The sequence below is a fragment of the Danio rerio genome, chromosome 7 (assembly GCF_049306965.1).
Source record: "Danio rerio strain Tuebingen ecotype United States chromosome 7, GRCz12tu, whole genome shotgun sequence".
NCBI lineage: Eukaryota > Metazoa > Chordata > Actinopteri > Cypriniformes > Danionidae > Danio > Danio rerio.
This window is the reverse complement of record NC_133182.1, coordinates 5,132,886-5,157,500: the sequence shown is the minus strand read 5'-3', so window position 1 is coordinate 5,157,500 and position 24,615 is coordinate 5,132,886. Positions and strand designations below refer to the sequence as shown.

Genomic DNA, 24,615 nt, shown 5'->3' with positions numbered 1-24,615 from the left:
AATGCACATACTGTAAAATATGTATTGTTTATGATATTTTATCTTTGTTAACAATAAAATGTTTATTTTGAGATTATGGTAGTTTAGGTCATTTAAATACTTATTCATTTAATTATTAAATGCTTTTTTTCTTGTAAATAATTTTTAAGAATTGGAATTTGGTGTTACCATTTAAAATTAGTGTATTTTATTACACACACTCACTGGCCACTTTATTAGGTACACCTTACCAGTACCCGGTTGGAACCCCTTTTGCCTTCAGAACTGCCTTAATCCTTCATGAAATAGATTCAACAAGCTACTGGAAATATTCCTCAGAGATTTTGCTCCATGTTGACATGATAGCATCACACAGTTGCTGCAGATTTGTCGGCTGCACATCCATGATGGATCTCCCATTCCACCACATCCCGAAGGTGCTCTATTGGATTGAGCTCTGGTGACTGTGGAGGCCAATTGAGTACAGTGAACTCATTGTCATGTTCAAGAAACAAGTTTATAAAGCTGATTAGATTTCTAAAGCTTATAATAATATAACCTTGAGGTTTAATTAAGTCATAAACTAATGAAAACTAGTTCAAAATTGAGCTGTATAATTTGCAGTGATGATAAAAGTATTAGGAGAAGTTCCCTTTTACATGTTTGTTTTGTTTTTCTCAGAGCTGTTTGATGTGTAGTTGATGTATTTCTTCTGTGTGTCTCGCAGTCCGACCATCTCAGTGCGTTTGGCTCGCAGCGAGTCCTTAAAAGCTCAGGGGGAGGGGCGTCGGCGAGGAGGCGGGACGGGGGCAGAGTTTGTTCCTCGTTCCCGTAGTGATGTGGACATGGAGGACTGTGAGGAGAGGGAGGGGCCAGGACTGAGGCCGTTACATCACAGCGCATCATCATCAGCCTCCAGCAGCTCCGCACGGTAACACACACACACACACACATCTGCTGTTAACACACATGCACAACATCTGCTCTATGGGCTCTGTGCACAGCTAGAGTTTTAAAGCCAGCGATAAACTTCTGGTAAAAGCTTAATGAGACTATTTTTAATTTCATAAGGTTCCCTTAACAGTATCAATGTTGTAATGTAGTTATAATAAATTCAGCTGAATAGACTTGGGCATTCAACTACCACTGAAAGTCCACTGATATATACTAGGGGAAAATAAACAGTCATACTTTACAGACATGGCATTGGAAATGGATATTAATGCAGTGCTTCTTATCTGATCTGAGACTCACTTCATATCATGTATCTAACAGGCAGTGAAGATCACAGATTAGTAAAGAAATCAGATGTTAAACGTGACAATGTTGTAATAGAAAGACAGTTCACTGAGGGTTCACCTTGGGCTGCCTGGCTGAAAATTAAAGGTCTGTGTGCAAATAGCCCATTAACATACATACACAACCAACATCTGCTCTATTAATAGTTTCTTTTAAGATGTTTATAACTAATACACTGCAAAAAATGCTTTTCTTACTTAGATTTTTTTGTCTTGTTTCTAGTCTAAATATCTAAAATTTCTTATATCAAGAAGCATTTTTTAGACAAGCAAAACATATCGTCTTGTTTTGAGAAATATTATGCCAATATTAAGTCAGTTTTTCCTTAAAACAAGCAAAATAATCTGCCAATGGGGTGAGCAAAATAATCTTGTTTTTTCTTTTGACGTAAGATTATTTTGCTTACCCCATTGGCAGATTATTTTGCTTGTTTTAAGGAAAAACTGACTTAATATTGGCATAATATTTCTCAAAACAAGACAATATGTTTTGCTTGTTTAGAAAATTCTTCTTGATTTAGGAATTTTAAGATATTTGGACTAGAAACAGGACAAAAAATCTAAGTAAGAAAAGCATTTTTTGCAGTGTAGAGTATTTAGAAAACAAGCTCTATTAGAAATATTGATGCACATCAGTTTAATCTGAAATGGCTTAACAGAGTCAAATCAAATGAATATGTTTGGTCACTAAACAAACAATTTAAGCCGAGTCTTGGATTATGTTTGCAAATTTATTTTTGCATTAATGTAAACATCTTTAAGTTTGTATTGCACTTTTTACAGTGATTATTGTTCCATAGCAGCTTTGCAAAAGCTGTTTCATAAAATGTTTGTAGTACAGGTCAAACTAAATGCTATTTAATAATGCTTTTAAACCAATTAATCACAACTAATCGCAAACAAAATACAAGTTTGCGTTAACGTAATTTTGGGTGTATGTAGTACATAATATAGAGTAATATGTGAATACAGTTGAAGTCAGAATTATTAGCCCCCCTTTGATTTTTTTCTTTTTCTTTGTTAAATATTTCCCAAATGATGTTTAACAGAGCAAGGAAATGTTCACAGCATGTCTGATAATATTTATTCTTCTGGAGAAAGTTTAATTTGTTTTATTTCGGCTAGAATAAAAGCAGTTTAAACATTTTTATGAAACATTTTAAGGTCAATATTATTAGCCCCTTCAAGCAATATATTTCCAACTGTCTACAGAACAAACCCTGACTATACAATAACTTGCCTAATTACCCTAACCTGCCTAGTTACCCTAATTAACCTAGTTAAGCCTTTAAATGTCACTTTAAGCTGTATAGAAGTGTCTTGAAGAATATCTAGTCAAATATTATTCACTGTCATTATGGCAAAGATAAAATGAATCAGTTATTTGAGATTAGTTAATAAAACTATTATGATTAGAAATGCTTTATACAGAAAGGGCTCTATTTTGATGGTCCATGCGCAGAGCGCAAACGCAGGGCGCAAACGCTTTCAGGGCGTGTCAGAACGCATTTTTGCTAACTTAAGGACGGGAAAATCCGCTTTGCGCCGTGGCGCATGGTCTAAAAGGGTTGAGTTTATTTTCTTAATGAGTTATAGGTGTGTTTTGAGAATAAACCAATCAGAGTCTCATCTCCCATTTCCTTTAAGAGTCAGCTGAATCGCACCATAAGCGCATTCCCTATTTACAGGACGTAAAGTAAGTTCACTTACGCTTTTGCTCTCGTGGATAGGGAAACCTTACCGCACAGACATCAATTAGCCTATAAAAAATTAATTTCATGTGTTAAGCGCAAAGATTTGTTTCAAAACTATTTCTAAATTCATTTCTAATTTCCAGCAAACGAATAAATGAATAATAATAACAAAGTGTGGTCAAAATTTCCAAATTATTTCCAAATACACCTGCTGTGCCCCATATGGTCTAAAACCTGCAGGTGGGCAAATCTAAGCTTGTTTTTAATAAAACAAATATAAATATGGATATAATAAATAATACTGATAATAATAATAACATTATACAAAAGCAAATTGTTATGAATGAACTGAAAAAGCCTCCCGAGATGAAGAAAGTATGAAGGCAGTGGTTTTTAAATTCACGTAGGCTAGAAATTAATATGTTTTGTAATATTTTAATCCTTTATATTTATTTCCTATATATATATCTTTAAGATATTATATATTTTTCACATGTAAAGATATTTGCGTATTGCTCTACATCTTATTTGTATTGTGTAAGCCACGCGTACTTTCCGCCAGACAATAGACAGACTTTGTTCTGGTCTAAAGAACAGACTATTTACAGTTTCTCAAAATAGCAACGTGCCAAAACACGCCTGCTTTTTAAGTCCAGAACGCCTATAGGCGCACATTTGAGCGCAAATGCATTTGCTATTTAAACAGTGTGGCGCAACACCTCAAAATGACCCTTGCGCCAAGCTAAAAGTAGCAAAAGACTATTGTGCCGCGCCTTGCGCCACATTGTGCCGGGTGTATGATAGGGCCCAAAGTGGGGGGAAAATAAACAGGGAGGCTAATAATTCTGACTTTAACTGTATAATATAAATGAAGCGTTTATACATGTGTACATTAATATATGCAAAATAAATATACACAACAGGTGCAACCTTTTATTTTGTGCATGATTAATCTTGATTAATTGTTAAACAGCACTGCTATTTAATAAGACTTAAAAGTCTTTGAGTTTTGACTATTTTTTCAAAAACTTTAACTGGAAGCAAAGTGAATTTTGACTAAGTGTTTTTGTATTTATATTTGGTCAATGTTGTGCATGTTGTAAAATATGACAGTATAATGCAACACATCTACATCTGTCTCTTCATGTTCATTTAGTTTTTTTTTCAGTATCTTGTAGGGTTTTTTGTTGCTGCTTTATTTGGTTTATCTTAGGTCAGACAGAAAATAACATAACGTACATACAATATAAATAACATTGATAAACATAATAATAATAATAAACTTTATTTGTATAGCACTTTTCCAACATACATGCAACTCAAAGTGCCTCACAAACAACAACAAAAGCATTAAAATAGACCACAAAAACTTATCACATATACTGAAATAAAAGCATTCATGTACACTAAATATAAGTATATATCCACATGATCACACACACACAATAGTCCTTACATATGCAAGCACACACCATACATTACATACATTAACCTACAACAAAATAGATAGAATGCGCACACCTAACAAACTTGTTTAATCATACGCAATTTTAAAAACATGTGTCTTAACACTTAACACTTGGTGATTCTTTCACTTCAAGGGGGAGACAGTTCCAAATTGATATACATAACATGCCATGAAAATCACACACTGATACAATTCACAAGAAATGATCAGCAAAGCATAATTATACACTGAATAAGTACATAAATGTGTTGGAGTTTTTATTATTTCTTCTCAAGACAGCAGTTCATCACTATATTTCAAGCTAATTTGCGCTGTTATTTCAGGTCGTTGGAGAACCCGACGCCGCCGTACACGCCTCGGTCTCAGCGCAGGTGATGTTTCTCAGCACACACACTCATTATTCGCTCGTTCTTTTGTTCGTCTCTGATTTTCTGCCGTCCGTCTGCAGGATTGTGGAAGTTCCGGTGTCTCTGTTACCTGACGCTCCGGCTCTGGATGAGGACGTGATCGACTCGCACAACTGGCAGGACACAGTGGAGCCGCACATATTAGCATCGCTAACGTCACGAGAGATCGACAGACAGGCTGTCATCTACGGTAGACACAAACACACACACTCATACAGTTAATCAAGCATTTCATGTTATTTTCTATTTATTTGACTGAAGGCAGGCAGTACAGAATCCTTCTGGAAATAACCAGGGTTCCGACGCTTCTCGAAAGTACTTGAATTTCAGATAGTTTTCTTCTGGAGAAAGTCTTTTTTTGTTGTATTCCATCTATATTTTTTCGATAGTCTACAGCAGGGGTTTTCAAAGTGTGAAGCGCGCCTCCCCTGGGGGGCGCCAGAGCATGTACGGGGAGGCGCGGGAAAAATATTATATAATAACAATATAATTATTAACTTAAATTATTATATGTATTTTTTATTATTTTTAAACGTTTTAATTTAACAAAGCTAAAAAAAATTATACGTCAAAAATAAGAAAACCTTTTTTACCCAGAAGGCCATAGCTGTGAATTCGCTTCTGTTTGGCAAGCCCGCAAATACAGGTATATGCCTGCTAATCATGCTGCTAATGCAATGGATCGGTTTCTGAGTCCCCCCTATTCAAAGCCTTCAAGTTCAGGGCTTAAACCCTAAAGACGATGATATGATGATCAGTATTTGAGTTTAGGATTTACGTGGACAGGACCAGCTGATGAACCACGACCTTTATGTGTGGTTTGTCAAGTTATTTTGGCTAATGACAGCATGAGATCCGCTAAACTTGATGATGAGGTAGCAGGAAAACCTCCAGAATTTTGTGTGTGTGTGTGCGTGCGTGTTTGGGAGGAGGGGGGCGCCAATGGATAAGTTGTGTCAAAAGGGAGGCCCACTGTCTTAGACTTTATAAAACCCTGCTCTACAGATCAAACCATCATTATACAGTAACTTGCCTAATTACCCTAACCTGCCTAATTAACCTAGTTAAGCCTTTACATGTCACTTTAAGCTGTATAGAAGTGTCTTGTAAATATCTAGTCAAATATTATTCACTGTCATCATGACAAAAATAAAATAAATCAGTTATTAGAGATGAGTTATTATTACTATTATGATTAGAAATGTGTTGAAGAAATCTGCTCTCCGTTAAACAGAAATTGGGAAAAAAATAAACATGGGAGCTAATAATTCAGGGGGGCTAATACTTCTGACTTTAACTGAACATTTGTTTATTTATTTATATACTTGTAATCAGAGTTGGGGGTAATGCATTACAAGTAATGTACAAATAATTGAGGGGAATGCACTAGAAGTAATGCGAGTTATCTAATAATATTACTTTTCTAAGTAACGAGTAAAGTAATGCATTACTTTTACAAATTAAATGATTATTTGAGTTACTTTTTTTTAACTGTAACGTTACTTTTAGTTAATACACTTTTAATAAATTGCTGAATTAAAATGAATGTTGAATCCCGCACACAATGAGAGAATGCAGGAACAGACGGAAATGAAGGCGGCAGAGGCTTCTGTGTGCATTCTGTGGTGGAAATATTCTCATTATATTGAACACATGGAAGAAAAGGAAAAGGGGATTATCTGAATGGACGGTGATTTTCTTTTTAATAAGACGTAAAGTAGCAAATGCATTGCTTTAAAGGGTCACGAAACACCAAAACACATTTTTTGAGCTGTTGACAGGCGTATATGTGTCCCACACTGCTAAAAACACTATTAGGACACCTATATTTCACTAAAAAGTGTAAATTGGTTGTTTTTGCGTTATTTTAAACAAATTCGTACTTCCTGTTTGAAACGAATTTTTGAAGCTGCGTCACGGTCATGACATAATAGCGTGTATTCCAGCGTGCAGACTGGGCGTCTGTGCCTGAGTGTGCCATATTACGTCTTACAGTGTGTTGCATTAATGCATGAGTAAGGCTTGGGTCAAACCAATCAGCGCACTCTATTGTGCAACTTCATTAATATTCATTACTGTCACCGTGTTTTCAGGACAGAGACGCCACGTTGTGTTGGCAAAACAAGCGTGAAGTGTTGCTTTTATAGTTTGCTGCAGTTAAGTTTCGTTTTCATTTTCTCTCTGTGAGAGCTCAGACTCACGTGTGGATTACAGTGTACGCAACGCTCGACAACAATAACTTACGTGTCTAAGGAGGATTATTGTTTACCTGAGAGCTGTTCTCATCTGCAAACGCTGGGATCTGGAATCGTTTGTAGTCTTCTCTTCATAAAGACGCGGCTCTAGTTGCTGGTGATTGTCCTGTCTCTACAGATTTGGTAAGTGAGCGAGCAGCGCTCTTTGTTTATTCAATTTGTTCGTATCTAACAAACTATTGCACAGAGTGTAAACACGTTAGCACCACAACCAAACTTTAACCTCGTGTAGGGTTTTTACCGCATTTAGTGACCGGAATAACACGCGCGGCTTTCTGACACTACCTGCCGTGTGCATCTACGTTTCTGGGAAATGCAGAGGGTTTTTTTCTCTCATTCGCCGTGCGGTATAAAACATTGCATGAAAAATACACGCTTAGAGCAGCTCCTCGAATCAAATATCTCGTGTGTCGCGAGGGGCATGAATGAATTCCCTGAATGAAAGAGCCAAACTGCAGTTGAAGTCCACCATTTAATAATTTGGCTAATAATTCGACTACAGATGTCCATGTAGATTAAACACCATCACATTCTCCTGTATGTATGTATGTGTGTGTGTGTGTGTGTGTGTGTGTGTGTGTGTGTGTGTGTGTGTGTGTGTGTGTGTGTGTGTGTGTGTGTGTGTGTGTGTGTGTGTGTGTGTGTGTGTGTGTGTGTGTGTGTGTGTGTGTGTATTTTGACTCTGAAACTCGCGCGTGCCCAAATCGACACTCCCACACCCTCCCACTTTAGTTCCTCCGACACTCCCCCCTAAACAGAGCTGGACACGCCCACTTTTCTGACTTTTTCCAAAGAAGAGGTGTGAAAACACCCTGCTGAAACGAGGGGGTTTCATGGCCCTTTAAACTTTCTTCAATCCGAATATACACCATGTGTAGTTCTGGGGGTCAGAAAGTTCTCTGAATATATCATCGTCCAACATTCAATTATTATTATTAATTTATTTTTTTAAGGTAAATGAAGATGTGTTGTTAACTTATCTATTTTAAAAAAAGAAGAGCCCCCCCCCCCTGGAGGTTTTGAAAGAGATCAACCTTCAGCCAGGTCAGAAAAAGTAACGCAAAAGTAACTCGAAAGTAGCGTACTGCATTACTTACAATAAAAAGTAACTAAGTAACACGATTAGTTAATTTTTGGGGAGTAACTCAATATTGTAATGCACTACTCTCTAAAGTAACTTTCCCTAACACTGCTTGTAATTGTAACTTTTAGTGCTGTCAAAATTAGTGCGTTAACGCATACGATTATTTTTTTTAATTTTTAACATGTTAAAAAAATTAACGCAATTAACCCAGTTGCAGTTTTTTTTTGTTTCCTGTTGTGGCGACGGGTTTTCAGCATGCAAAGAAATATGGATCAGACCAAGGAAGCGTTTTTTAGAAGGAAAGTTTCAGTTTAAAACAACTAATGTGGCATTACCAGGCTCTCCAGCGTTTCCTCCAGAGTTTCATCTATTTTTGGCTGTTTCATTTTTAATCTTTAGACTTTAACTGCGGTTCAGCACTTCACTCTCAGTCAGCAACATATTGTTCATGCCCCTTCACAATTATTAAATGAAAATGTGAAGTAAGGTCTGCTGGAAGAGTGCTGTTTTAATGGAATTTGATACCGCATAGCAAAACGTAAAGAAAAACCTCCACATTTCGGGACTCTGTGGTCCTTTAAGGTAATCAAAAATCGATGTTTACATGGTAGACTCTTAAACAGAGTATTATCTTAATCATAAAAGCAGAGTATTGGTGTCCATGTAAAGGTACTTAGTGAAAGTGCCAGAGACAGCCCATTCCTCTGCCTTTAAGTTGATTCCATGCGCCTTCAAATGTTTCATTAAGTTTGACGTGTTTCCCCCTTACACACAACTTTTGCAAAGCATCTGCTTTAAGTTGCTGTGTCAGAATCCTTGCTTGTTAAATACAGCAATACTTTAGAACGCTTAGTTCAAGCAAATTTGATCAACGTGATCGAGCATGTTGACGAATCTGAGGGTGCAGTGTCTGTATCCCTCAAAGCTGCTTAGAATTAATTGTTTAGAGATGGTGTGACCAAAGTCCCTGTAAGAAGTCTATAGGGTTTGGTACGTGCCGTTGATGTACCCCTTGGCCACATTGTCCCCCGATAATGTCAACAGACTGGACTGTCTTAGCAACTGGCTGAATGTAAAGGAGGACTGAGCAAAATTGTTTCTACTTTATAATTAACGTTCTCAACTTACAATACAACTTTACAATGAGTACAATTGTTTGTATTCAATACTTTATTATTATTATTATTATAATTTTTCATATCTCCAATGCCTTTATTTTGGATTTGCATTGTAGCCTACTTAGAATCCAACATGGAAATCATTTTTGTTTGTTTTTGGCATTGATTGTTTTTAAATTTAGATGGCATTAACATGCCTGTGTTTTAATTTCTCTAATAAATACAGCTTTTCGCGATTAATCAAGATTAATTACAAAAGAAAGTTTGATTAATTAGTTATTTTGTTAATCAATTGACAGCCCTAGTAATTTTATAATTTTTAGTTTTTTTTTTTTTTATAACTTTTTTTGTTAAGTTTTCTTTAGTACATGTTAAAATCTCCTAAAAATTACAGTGTTGAAAAAAATGGCTATTTAATAATCTCGGCAGGCCTAGACCAGACTGACCTTCGCTGAAAAAAACTTTAGTGTTTCATTTGGCACAAGCCTAAGCTCATACACTACACGGTTGAGTTCATAAGTATATGGCGTATCATTTGGGATGCAACTGGTGTTTACAGATGAAATCTCAGACTGTATAGCCCAAGGTTAGGCATAAACTGTGTGAAATTGAAGACATTTTGTGCTCGTCTTGCTTCTGTGGTTTATATGTTGTATCTGATCTGTGAGTTGTGTGTCTCTGAGAGTTTTTGAGGCTCAGCGTTCCTCCTCAGGCGCTGAAATGAGCTTCTCTGACAGTTTCAGACATGCCTCTGTCATCAGTCTGACGCGGAGATGAACTCATTTAAGATGATGCATGAGCAGAAACCATATTAATCAGTGTCATGCGTGATCTCAGACCGCCTGAAGACTCAGACTTGAGCGTGTTTATGGGGAAAATGTAAGCTTTGGAACAATTTTAGGAAGTGGTAGCCTAAATCTGAGACTGTCGAAGGAGATGCACACGTCATGACAACTCAATATTAGTGATGGGAAGTTCGGATCATTTTACTGACTCGGGTCTTTGAGTCTTGTTCATCGAGATGAACGAATCTTTTTTCGAGTCATTTCGTTCATTTGGTTCAATTTGTCAAAATATTATGAAAATGTTACTAATTGCTTCCAAACACATCTACAACTAGCCCAAAAGGTTGATCACACGACAAATAAGTCATGAATAGAATACTATAAGAAGGAGAAAATAATAATTCAATGTTTACTTGCTCTTTTGTCATTGAAGGTATTGTTGTCTCTTTGCTCAGCTCACCTCTTCATGTCTTCAAATGTCAGTGGTTCGTTCATGTTACACTGACAGTCACATATAATCTTAACCAATGTACACAGACTGAGTCGATAGGAGCCATGATAATTAGTTCACCTTTCGAGTCTTCTGGTTCTTGAGTCGTCCGTTCATCACGTGACAGAATGACTCAAACCCGAGGACTCGAGAGATGAACGGTTCAATTCTTTTTCCGGCTCTAAACGCATATGATTGGTCCGTGATGAACGAATGACTCACACCTGATAGAGGACTCGAGAGGTGAACGGATCAATTCTTTTTTGGCTCTAAACGCATATGATTGGCTTCTGCCTTTCCGTGATGAACGACTCTAAAGACATGAAATGAACGATACCACTTGCACAAATGTGCGCACGCGAGGATGAACGAATCATGAGAGGACTCGTAGTTCCCGAGTCATATTGAAGATTCGTTCAAATTGACCAAATTATTTATGAACGACCCATCACTCCTCAATATGCAATTTGTGAACAGAAATTACAAAATTTAAGCAGAATAAATAAGCAAACTGCTCAAGATATTGCTTTATCAGTAAAACTAGCCTCAATTAGCTTAATCTTTCAAAAAAATTACTTAAGCTAAAATTTAAAGACTGCTGCATACATTTTGTTTTCTACTGAGAGAAATTTAATTCATGTTTAAAACATATTTTTCATGTGTTAAATATCACATTTTAATGTACATTTTAAAAATATATTTTATTATGTTGTATTTATTATGTAAATCTCTTATTGAATTATGTAGTTGTCTTTATTGATGTATATATTTATCTTTATTGGACTTGCCATTAAATATCCATTATTTGCTGATGTGGCAATGAACAAACACTTATTTTTGTTGAGTATTAAATAAATTAATTTCGTAATTATTCTGTACACTGTACTTCCATCCACATTTTAATATGCTAAGTTTGTGACGTTGCATGAAATAATCACTGGGCGGAAAAGCCTAATGCTTATAAAATCTTAAAATTTGCATTAAAAATACGTTTTTAAAATAAATAAATACCATCTTACAGAATTGCATTCTCAAATGCAAGTAATCCAGATGAGGGTTTTTTTGTTTGTCTTTTTTGGGGGGAAATATCAGAATTCATTTTTTTCCACCAGTTGTTTAAACATTGGATTAAAATTTATTTGCAAATTTTTAGTAATATATACCCCCCCCCCCCCCCCACACACACACACACACACAGACAAAACCTTTGTTTTTATTTGCCTTGCAGAGCTGTTCACAACAGAAGTTTCTCATCTGCGAACACTGAGGGTTCTTGATCAGGTGTTTTATCAGAAGATGCAGAGCGTCCTCAGTCCAGAAGAGCTATCCTGTATTTTCCTGAACCTCCGTCAAGTCTATGAGCTGCACGGTCTGTATTCACACTTATTTAACATACACACTCCAGACTTAATAGTTTTATTCATGTCAGTATTCTGAATGTTTTTACTGAGGGGTTTGTTGATGTATCATTTAAGTCATTTTAGGGAACATATTATACATCATAACCTGATTAGACTGTGTTTTATTCTGGCTGTTGACTGTTTTCTGTTTTTTAGGGTGACATAAAGAGATGTCCAAATAGCCCTCTATAAAAACCTTTTAAGGCTAGTATGTCAACATAATGAAATAAGAATTATGAAGCTATTCTGTTCAAATTTTTTATTGTATTTTTTATTTATGCAAATTTTATTTAAATTATATGTATTTAAAATTGTTTATTTAAATGGACTAAAGGTAATCAATCAGTGTTTGCAGTTCTCAATGTGACCAGTGTTCCAAAGAGTTAAATTTAACCTTATTCTTCCATGAACTCTTGTGCAGATTTCAGTTATAGTGCGTTGTACATAGTTTTTTTTTTCTCCACTTTAGCACAACAAGTGCTGATGCAAGTTTTATTCAGTCTATATTCTAAAGGTTTTTATTGAAGGGTTTGTTGATGTATAATTTGAGTAATTTTAGAGAACATTTAATACAAAAAACATGATCAAAAAGAGTTTATTTTGGCCTTAGACCGTATTTTAAATTTTATTTATGCAAATTATGTAAAATTAATTTAATTCCATACTTAATCATTTTAGATAACTCAATAAAAGTTTTTACAATTATTAATGCAATCAGTTGTCTGGCGGAGTTCAATTTAACCTCTTTCTTGCATTAAGTTTTGTGCAGATTTTAATTACAGTGCACATCTTTAAGTCATTTTATCTCCACTTCAGCACAACAAACATAAACCAAACTTGATAGTTTTAATTATATCTATTTTCAAAACGTTTTTACTGAAGGGTTTGTTGATATGTAACTTTTGAATCATTTTAGGGAACATTTTATACTTAAAAACTTGATCAAAATTATTTTGGCATAATTTTCTGACATTTAAAAATCTTTAATACAAATATGTTGACAAAAGTAAGCAATTGTGGTTCTGACTATATTTAGTGTCCTGAATTCCTTTAAGGGAATGTACAATAAAAACAATGTAAATTTAATTCTAACTACAACTAGAGTTAAGTTTAACACTTTTCTTACATGACCTCTTGTTTTTTTTTTTGTTTTTTTTTGACAAAAACTTGATCAAAATGTGTTTTATTTTGGCATAATTTTCCGACATTTAAAAAAAAAACTTTAATACTAATATGTTGACAAAATTAAGCAATTATGACCCTGACTTTATTCAGTGTTCTGAATTTGTTTGAGGAAATGTACACAAAATAGTGCAAATTTTATTTTACTACAACTTGAGTTAAATGTAACCCTATTCTTACATGACGTCTTGTGCAGATTTTAATTACAGTGCATCTTTAAGTCGTTTTTTCTCCACTTCAGCACAACAAATACACACCAAACTTGATAGTTTTATTCATGTCTATATTCTAAAGATTTACACTGAAGGGTTTGTTGATTATATAATTTGAGTCATTTTAGGGAACATTTTATACATATGAAACCTGATCAAAATGTGTTTTATTTTAGATTGATTTTTATGATATGCAAAATCTGTTCTATGTAAACCTCTAACACTAACATGTCAACAAAATTAAGCCCCTCAGACTGATTTTATTCAGTGTTTTGAAATTCTTTGGGGAAATGTACACAAAATAGTGTACATTTAATCTAACTGCAAGTGGAGTTAAATGTAATCCTATTCTTACATGACGTCTTGTGCAGATTTCGATTACAGTGCTTTAAGACATTTTATCTCTACTTCAGCACAACAAATACACACCAAACTTGATAATTTTATTCATGTCTATATTCTAAAGGTTTTTACTGAAGGGTTTGTTCATATATAATTTGAGTCATTTTAGGGAACATTTTATACATCATAACCTGATCAAAATGTGTTTAATTCTGGCTTTAATATTTTATTTTTCTAAAACTTTCAACACTATTTAAAATTCATTCTATTAAAACCTTTATTGCTAATATATCAACAAAATTACTTACTACAATGACTTAATTCATTGTTATGCATTATTTTGTGTACATTTTCTCAAAATATTCTGATTTAACTTTACAGCATATGTAATCATGCAAAAAATGCCATCATCAATGTAATAAATCAGTTAAATTAACCATATTCTTGTCTGAAGTCCTGCGCCAATACTAATGTTGATTTTGGTATTTAAATCTTAATTTTTTTGTCTTTCAGCAAGTTTATGTGAGTCCATGAAGAAGTGCAGAGAATCAGTGATAGTTCAGGGCATTGGAGACATCATGCTGGCCAGAGTGAGTCTCATTTCTCTGTCTTCATCTCTGGATTTCTGTCTGTGTTGGTGAAGTGTGTGTTTTTACCAGTGTTTGTGTGTGTTAGTTTGAGGGAGAGGCTGGAGATCAGTTTGAGGAGCAGGTTTCGCATCTGTGCAGTCAACAGAGTCCAGCGCTGGAGCTCATCAAGAACAAACAGCGAAAAGACCCTCGATTCGCCCACCTCATACAGGTAATTCAACGGCACAGTTTATTTGCACTGATTATCTGAAGTAATTTAATCTGATGGCAGATCTGTTTACATGGACTCTAAACATTGTAATCTCATTCAAGCATCCATCTATGATATATATTCTGATTAAAACTTTAGCATTTAATAATGTTTAAGTTCAACGCAGGGGTAAGCAGAATGATCTTGTTTTGCTTTGACATAGCATTTGGTCACACTTTATTCTGATGGCCTGTTTGTTGAATTTATTTTTCTGTGTTTCTGTGGTGTTTTTCAGGAGTGTGAGGCCAGTCCTCACTGCCGGCGGCTGCAGCTGAAGGATCTGCTGGTGTCAGAGATGCAGCGCTTGACCAAATATCCACTGCTGCTGGACAACATCATCAAATACACAGAGAGTGAGTCCACACACACACACAGACGTCAACATAACGGCAGGTTTTTAGGTGTTTAGAGATCATTTCACGCCATACTAACAAATACAATACTGTATTGTATGTATTGCATGTAATCTGGCCATAAAAATTTGGCCCGATGGGGCCCAGGCCCGACAGAATTCAGCCCGAGCCTGACAGGTACATTTTGATTGACAGCTTTAAAATGCCCGAACCCATTTATAGCCCAACATTATTTAAATGTGCACATGCACAGCTCTTTTGCCTTTTATCAAGAATGAGTCATTTTTTATGTTTTAACATAATTTATTTGTTACAAGCGTAGGCTATAGGCTATGGAAGTTGGAACAAAGAAATAAAATAAGCCCTCTGTAACATCGTAACATCTCAGCACTCTATATAGGCCTGGGTACATAAACCTAGCCTTTAAATTGGCCAACACACCAATGAAAATAAGACTTGCTTAACAAATCAAATTAAAATAAACTAAATGATGACGGGTATTTGGCAATAACGAAATTAAGCTGAAAGCTCTGCGGGATTTGTTTCACCACTTCTCTTCATAATCTGGCATTAAGGCGACGGTGAAGCTGAATAATAGTAGCCTAATGCCAACATTAGCCTGTATACTCATGTCTACATTATGATTTTATGGTTTAATTTATATTTATTTTTAATTTTAAAATCCTTTACTCAGCAAGATTAGGCTACGTGTTTATGTGGAGGAACATTATTGAATCCACTGTAAATGGCTTTAGCGCAGTCCTGCGCTCAGGATGGTGCGTCCAGAAGCACTGAACACCCTTTCTGCTGCTGCTGTTGCTACAGGCCGAGATGCAGAGTTCTGATCTGGCTAACTTTGCAAGTTTTGTGTAGGATTGTTTGTTCATCTACTACCAGCCAAGAACATCCACTTCATTTTCCACGACAGCGGTTTCAGTGTAGCGAGTGACCTCATCATCTTCCCTGTCAGCTCGCTGTGCTGTTTAGCGCTCTACCGTAATGCGCAGTGTATGAGCGACCGCCGAAATACCTTTGCGGCTAGAATGACAGGTTCTTTCTGAACTGGTGACTGGCTTGACCGCTGTCAAAATTCACTCTTAATAACTTCTCCGTCATCATTTGTTTCACCTTTGCAGGGAGGGAATTTGATGTTGTAACAAACGATTTGATTACTTTCTCGCGCTAATCGATTTACTAATCACATTTACTGCCAAGCCCGGCCCGACCCAACCCCCTCTAAACTTATAGAAATTAAACCCGAACCCACCTAAACCCGTCGGGTCCCGCCGGGTCCCGTCAGGTTTGGGCGAAAATCTCCAGCTCTACAGCAGATAACAACACATCACTTAAAATATGACGAAAATAGAGAAAAAAAAAACTAATAGTAAACATTTTAATAGTAACTAACTAACACTTTTCACTTTATTACATAACTATATTAGGAATTATTTAATGAAAAGTAAAAAAAAGTAAAGTTTTCAGACATTTGTATAGTTTGACAGCATAATACAAATGTTTTACTTCAGAGCTGTTCAGAAATCACTGTTTGGTGGAATAAACCTGCTTTTCTATCACAGCAATAAAACAAAAATGTGTTTTTTACTCAAATATGTAGCTATATTTTTTCATTTAGAGCATTCGTTGCAACTAACATACATGTCATGTTTTCAGACTCAACATAACACTAATGTTTAATCTACAGAAGAGTCAAGAAGTCAATATTTGGTGGAATAAGCTTGAGTTTGGATGAGTTCTGCAATGTTGCGGAAATGAAAATTGTTTCTAAAATAGACATTTTGCATGTTGTCATTGCAGATGGTTAGAACAAAAACTCCTTTTAACATCATTTATGTGTGTGTGTGTGTTTCCAGCAAGTTCTCCTGATCTGCCGCTCCTCCGGAGAGCTCAGGCGTGCTGTCGTGGGATTCTGCAGGAAGTGAATGAGGACGTGAGGGAGACTGAACACCGGCATTTGCTCAGCCAATACCAGCGCAGACTGGATGCCACGCCTCTGGAGAGACTGGCCAATCCCGTCGCAGCGCAGTTTAGGGTACGGGCTCCTTCTCTACATTCTTTTTTTCTTTTTAACTGTGTTTTATTAAAGTTTTTATAAACATAGTAAACAAATAACATTTACTTAGAATGTGTACAATCACAAAAAAGAAACAAATAAATAGAAAATAATCATTGGTAAAAATGATAATAATACATAAATAATAGTGGTAGCTTTAAATAAATAAATAAGTAAATAAATACATACATACATAAATAAGTAAATACATAAATAAATAAATACATACATAAATAAATAAATACATCAATAAATAAATACATAAATAAATACATCAATAAATACATAAATACATAAATAAATAAATACATCAATAAATAAATACATCAATAAATACATCAATAAATACATCAATAAATACATAAATACATAAATAAATAAATACATAAATAAATACATCAATAAATACATAAATACATAAATAAATAAATACATCAATAAATAAATACATCAATAAATACATCAATAAATACATCAATAAATACATAAATACATAAATAAATAAATACATAAATAAATAAATACATACATACATACAAACATACATAAAAAAAAAGGGGGGGGGGGGGGGTTAAAATAAACTTCAATATAAAGGCAATAACTACAACAAAGATAAAGCCCCTGACAGCCTTTCAAAGATCAAGTAAGTTTGTTTCAATTAATGCTCAGGTCTGCTGGAAAAGGTCTGATTTCAACTGCAAATCTGCAGTCATTTTCTCAAATATTTATACATCTGTTTCAGCCTCTGTGTCCATTCTGTCAAAGTAGGTTGGCGGGTCTTCATCTAGTTCACAGTAATTATCTTCCTAGCTGTTAATAATGTTTGTAGTGCAAATCGGTGAGACTTACTGAACTGATTAGCGGGGAAGCCATCAAGCAAAAAAATACTGGGTGCATAGGTATGTCGTATCCTAAATCTTTACTAATCTCCCTGCTAATACACTCATAATGACCTTACTTTTCATGTACGAGCTGGTGCAGCTATTGCTATCTTTTTGACCTGTGACTTCCGTTCTCATTCACTTCCATTGATTTTTAGACATTACAAACAGCTTGTTCCGCTGCTTGATGATATTTACTGTTTAACTCTATTCATGAATGCTCTTGTTTGTAGAGCAAGTCGTTTAACTGTTTATTATTGCTAGTCATTTCTCCTTTAGCAAACTGAACCGGTAGATCTAAATCAGTCGAAGAAATGAGCGCACTTCAGCATCGCAATATAAAGTCATTTAATGCAGCGCTTTTTGTCTAGTCTGAGGCCCTGTTTACATTAATGCGTTTTTGTTTTAAAACGCATAAATTTTGCTACAGTTACGCCATCCGTCAACACTACGCCGGAGTTTTCAAGCGCTGAAAACGCTGGAGAGGCCGTTTTCATTCTAAAACACTGCTGCTCCATCTCAGTTTGGGTGGGGGAAAACGAAGACATCTGAAAACTGAGGAGGGGCTGCAGACATTCGCCACTCTGATTGGGGCTTTTCCTAAATATTAAGTAGCCTAACGTTACACACAGTTCAGTCCTGCATCTTCTCCTTGTAAGTTCAGACTTCGCAAGTTTGATCAAGGCTGCAGTCTCTTCTTCTCAGTTTGATATGGAAAACAAACTACCGAGGACACGGTTAAATCTTCAAAGGGAACAGTGTGCTTTATAACCTTATTCACGTCACCTACGTTGTTTCACTTTCTAACAATAAAATGAAAGAATGATATAAGGAACTGCTATTTTAATTTTGATATTAGCAACTTATCAGACAGTAAAAGTGTTGAGGTGTCGTGTTGCATATATGAGCGTCATCTTCACTGTGTGCATATTTATAACAAAACGGAGCCTGTAACAACTGCCTCCTTTCAACTTCAGTGTAAATACGAAACACAGCCTCTCTTTTGCTGAATATCAGTTTTAATAATCGATAATGGCCATTATAAAAGTATAACATCGAATACGTTTATACATTATAGGAAATGAAGGCAAGCGATCAGTCAATATACAGAATGTAGGCTGCGTGGTTTCATTAATCATTAACTTATCTTTGCGCTCAGCCAAAACACGTTACCTAAGAACAAGTAATGGATTCCAATGACCAAAGTCAGGGAACATGTCGTTAGATAAAGACAACAAGATAAATGAAATATCACCTTTAATAAATATAGTGAGATTAGATCCAGCGGGAGATGCTTGAGCACTCCGAGCACAGCTCATATCTGGGTAGAAATGCTGCAGCGCTTGCCCGAGAGTGTCTGTGTGGTCACGTGATGTGCGTTTTCAGCGTTTTGGTGTGGACGGAGAGCAGTTCAGAAACGCTGGGTAAAACGCGAGTGTGGACGCGGATCGTTTTCATTCTAAAACGTTGTTTTATAACTAATACGCACTAATGTAAACGGGGCCTTAGACTCACTTTTTCATATCTCAATCCGGCTGTAAAGATCACTGATGTTTACCGAAACCAGAACTTAAATGGGTCACACTTTATTTTGATGATCTGTTTGTTGAATTTAAGTTGCACTGCATCTACATGCCAACTAATTCTCATTAGACTAAGTAGACTGTTAGGTTGGGGTTAGAATTAGTGTAAGTTGGCATGTACTTGCAAAGTTTCTTATAGTCAGGTAAACGTCTGTTTAGCAGCAGTATCAGCAGATATTAAGCAGACAGTCTACTAATACTCCAATCGGCCATCAAAATCAAGTGTTACCCATAAATGTGGTGAGTTTGGTGAGTTTATAGTGACAGTTCACCGGGAGAGACTGACCAGGATTACTCAAAATTAGAAGTCCCTGTTCATGCACTCCATTTAATCAAAAAGTCTTTAATTACAAATTGCACCCACATTCTCATCACATGTATTTTAGCAAGCAGGTTGATCATTTTCTGCCGTTTATTATTCCTAGTCATTTCTCCCATAGGAAACTGAATTGAAAGTTCTTAAACAATTGCAAAAATCCAGCTTTAGCATTGCAGAAGAAGTCAATATCAATGATTCATTGTTAATTTCTCTGACAGAATCTGGATCTCACCACCAAGAGGATGGTCCACGAGGGGCCGCTCACGTGGAGAGTCGGCAAAGACAAAGCCATTGGTAATTTATTTATTCATTCATTAATTTTCTTTTCTTGATGCAGACAGACCTGTCAGAACACAATCTTACTAATACAATTAACCACCAAAATGATTCTGTGCTTTTATTATGGGACAATAATGGTTACGATAATCATCCACAGGTGATCACATGACTAATTACTCCCTAAAATAAATAAAATGATTTTAGAAACTGTAGATTTGAGTACATTTAGCATTTAATGATAAACATTTCTAGCATTTGAAATGTGTTTTATTTTATTTTAATTTATTTCTTTTTTTAGATTTATTTGTGGCCTTTTTGGCTTTATTAGATAGGACAGTATTGAGACAGTAAGCGAAGTTGAAAAGAGAGAGCGAGAGTAAGAGGGTACGGTAGGGAAATGTCCTCGAGCCGGGATTCGAACTTGGGACGCCCTGACGTGCTACTGCTCTATATGTCGGTGCTCTAACCACTAGGCTATAATCCTCTGTTATTTTATATAGTTTGTTAAATAAATGAAAATGGTTTTAGGAAACTTTGAATACATCCAAAAACCTTTAAATCAAAAATGCAATTGATTTATAAAAACTCATTATATTATTTATTTATAGTAAAAGCAACACTTATTGAAAATAAAAAATAAAATAAAAAAACATCAAACAGATATAAATGACTACAGTGCATTTAATAAAAAGACCAGGAGGGTAGAAAAACAGATTAGAAATCATAGATATATTTTTTTATCTTTATAATTTATATTTAAAGTCATTTATTATGCTATGTAATTTAATGAATAATCATTTATGTCAAACAAATTAGCTTGTGTTGTAGGAAACATAAAATAAGCAAGTTTAAAATATAAAAAACATATTGCCCAAACACACACCAAACTTAATAGTTTTTTCAGATCTTTATTGTGAAGGTAACTTAAACCTTTAAAACTTGTGTTTATTTATTTATTTTATTTATTTATTTATTTTTTACATTTAAAAAAAATAATTCTTACATACTTGTTTTGCACACAGATGAGCTAAAAGCTGAAACACACAGAGACTGATCTCAGTCTATGAACCGGAAGCTGCGACCGTTTATTTATTTATTTTCGTATTGTGTTGCAGTTTCTTGACACAATGTTAAATTAGAAAACAGTGGGCGTGGCTTGTTTTTTCTTCTGAGAGCTGATTGGATGTAGTTAAGTAGGCATTTCATTTAGAAAGATTGGCAAAAGAGATTGGGGAGAGTTATTACAACCTAACAGACTCCTCCTGCTCACCATTACTGTTTGTTGTCAAAACAACAATCTCAGACCTAATCTGAGTATTTAACTGAAGACAAAAAGAAAGTGCATTTTCAGATTTAGATTAAATAATCTAAAGGACAAACTATTATTTTTTTCTTACTGAGTGACAGATGAATTGTTCAGCACAAAACTGGCAATGAGAGTTAACATAATCAGGTTTGATTTGATTTGTCCTTTAATGAGTGTTTGTGTGTGAATGTGTTTCAGAGATCCAGGCGCTGCTGCTCTCAGACCTGCTGCTCTTGCTCCAGCGGGGGCCGGACGACAGGCTCATCCTGCGATGTCCGTCACGCTCGCTGGGCGGAGTTACAGACCTCAAAACACCCTTCTGTCCTGTGGTTTGCCTCAATTCCTGCCTCGTCCGCCCCGTCGCCACAGGTCACACACATATTTTCCTTCAAATAACACCTATTATACCCCTTTTTACCAGATGTAAAATACGCCTCTGGTGTCCCTAGAGTGTGTGTGTGTGTGAAGTTTCAGCTCAGAATAGCACACAGAAAGTGTTTAATGACTCTCTGAAACGGACCATTTTAGGCTTGGAGCCAAATTGGGGAGTTTTAATGCCTGTCGCTTTAAATTCAAATGAGACTGTGCTCTTTTTAAAAGAGGGCGGGGCTACAAATGCCTGCGTGTCAGCATAGTGGCAGATTCAAAACAGGACTAGCGTTATCTGTGTGGAAATGTGTGTGCGCTTCATGCTTCTGTCAGTCTGTAGAGACTCCTGTTGCTGTTCATTTGTGCTTCATCTAAAACTCCACATCTATAATCCTCTAAGTCAGGGGTTTTCAAAGTGTGAGGCACGCCTCCCCTGGGGGGCGCCAGAGCATGTCAGGGGAGGCGCGGGAAGAAATATAATACAATAAAAATATAATTATTAAGTTTAATTATTATATGTATTTTTTATTATATTTAAACGTTTTAATTAAATAAAGCAAAAAAAAAAAAAATACGTCAAATATAAGAAAACCTTTTTTACCCAGAAGGCCATAGCTGTGAATTCGCTTCTGTTTGGCAAGCCCGCCAGTACAGGTATATGCCTGCTAATACAATGGGTCGGTTTCTGAGACCCCCCGATTCAAAGCTGTAATGAAGTTCACAGCCCTTTGGCCGCCGGGAAGAAGGAGGCGGAGAACCGACGCAGTTTTAAAATGATTTATTAATAACAGTGACGGCAGCTCCTCACGGAGGCTGCCGTCTAAACCAAAACTAACGGACAGCAGCTCCTCACGGAGACTGCCGTCAAACTAAAAGCAAAAGTAAAATAAGCCTTCAAGTTCAGGGCTTAAACCCAAAAGACGATGATATGATGGTCAGTATTTGAGTTTAGGATTTACATGGACAGGACCAGCTGATGAACCACGACCTTTATGTGTGGTTTGTCAAGATATTTTGGCTAATGACAGCATGAGACCCGCTAAACTTCGACTGTTTTGACTGGGATGGACAGTTCTTGGATCTGTTCTATTCATATTGAACCATCATCCTAGTTTTAAAAACGTTATATTAAAATACTTGTTATTACTCTGTAAATAATTGCACTTTCATGCGAATGATGATAAAAGTGAGTTAACAGTCTGACATCTGTCTGTGTCTTTATATATACTGTATATATATATGTGTGTGTGTGTGTGTGTGTGTGTGTGTGTGTGTGTGTGTGTGTGTGTGTGTGTGTGTGTGTGTGTGTGTGTGTGTGTGTGTGTGTGTGTGTGTGTGTGTGTGTGTGTGTGTGTGTGTGTTTGGGAGGAGGGGGGCGCCAATGGATAAGTTGTGTCAAAATGGAGGCCCACTGTCTTAGACTTAGAAAAACCCTGCTCTAAGTCTATGCTGACGTTATCTTCAGCAGCTCAAACACTCTAATGCAGGGAGGAAAAACTATGGTGTGGTTGGTTTTAACGTAACTTTATTCTTTTATTGGTTATTTACAAGTTTCTGACCACTTATAAAATGTGTTCTATGTGCTGCCCATTGTGTTGGATTGTCAATGCAAGCCTCTTCTCCCACTCTTCACACACTGATAGCAACACAGCAGGAGAAATGCCAGCGCAGGCTTCCAGTATGCGTAGTTTCAGGTGCTGCACATCTTGCATCTTCACATAGACTACAAATATAGTGGGGCCATTCCTCATCAATGGAATCCTCAAGGCCACTGGATATTCGAGATTGCTCCATGATGATGTGTTTCCCTCTTCATGCACTGAAGCTGGCACGTTCCCTGAGTTTTTCCAGCAAGATGGTGCACCACCACATTATGGGTGTCAGGTCCGAGCATTCCTAGATGAACAGTTTCCTGAAAAAGGGATTGGTCATCATGGGCCAGTTGAGTGGCCCCTAGGGTCTCCCGATCTGACCCCCTTAGACTTTTATTTTTGGGGTCATCTGAAGGCAATTGTCTATGTGTGAAGATACAAGATGTGCAGCACCTGAAACTGTGGATACTGGAAGCCTGTGCTGGTCAAGATGGTCTAGTGGGCGGGGCGTTCATCCTCGTACGAAGCCGTTTAAAGTGTGTCTGCAGACTGGTTTATCAAGTGTGATTATAAAAAATAGATTGACTTTTGACCATTAGAGGCTGGATATATTCTCACTCTGCTTCACACAACTGTGTTTAAACCCATTATTAAAGTGATTTCTGCATAATAGACGCCCTTTAAACAACTTTCCTCCTTCATTTGCAGACAATAAAGCGCTGTATGTGATCAGCACATCCGAGAGGCAGATCTATGAGCTGGTGGCCGGAACGTTACTGGAGAAAAACACGTGAGTCTCCCATTGGCTGCTTCGGTTTGATTGACAGCACCTGCAGCCTATCAGGGCACTTTATTTAATCCTGCTCATTTCAAAGGGGGATATTTTGTCTGCAAACTTGACGTTTTGTAATTGATCAGTGTTTTGTTGTTGTTTGTTATAGTTGGAAAGACCAGCTGGAAAAGACAATCTCTGCAGCCGCTCAAGGAGGATCAACCAAACCAAACACACCACGGTAGCCACACATATATATATATAATGAAAATCAATACTTTTATACATTTTTCAATGAATATAGATTAGATATATGTGTGTTTTTTAAACCGGTATAATCTATAATAGGGAGACACAATGGTTAGCCTCACAGCAAAGAGGTCGCTGGTTTGAGCCTCGGCTGGGTCAGTTGACATTTCTGTGTGGAGTTTGCATGTTCTCCCCAGGTTTCCTAAGGGTGCTCTGGTTTCCCCCGCAGTCCAAACACATGTGCCATAGAGGTGTTGGGTAGGCTAAATTGTACCTAGTGTATGTGT

The 24,615-nt window shown here is 36.2% G+C and overlaps 1 protein-coding gene across 15 annotated transcripts in view; it reads left to right on the top strand.

The window, feature by feature from the left end:
- Positions 1–24,615, top strand: part of arhgef11 (Rho guanine nucleotide exchange factor (GEF) 11) — a 106,882-nt gene that overhangs the window by 63,067 nt on the left and 19,200 nt on the right. For all 15 annotated transcript variants that reach the window (XR_012382475.1, XR_012382474.1, XM_073906867.1 and 12 more), the window contains 12 exon segments: positions 707–910; positions 4,763–4,810; positions 4,888–5,036; positions 11,807–11,947; positions 14,228–14,304; positions 14,390–14,515; positions 14,790–14,907; positions 16,779–16,957; positions 19,980–20,055; positions 21,545–21,715; positions 24,016–24,097; positions 24,249–24,320. Coding sequence is in view for 13 of the 15 variants with exons in the window: in XM_073906867.1 (XP_073762968.1) it covers positions 707–910; positions 4,763–4,810; positions 4,888–5,036; positions 11,807–11,947; positions 14,228–14,304; positions 14,390–14,515; positions 14,790–14,907; positions 16,779–16,957; positions 19,980–20,055; positions 21,545–21,715; positions 24,016–24,097; positions 24,249–24,320 (1,443 nt within the window). In the remaining 2 variants the exon portion in view is untranslated.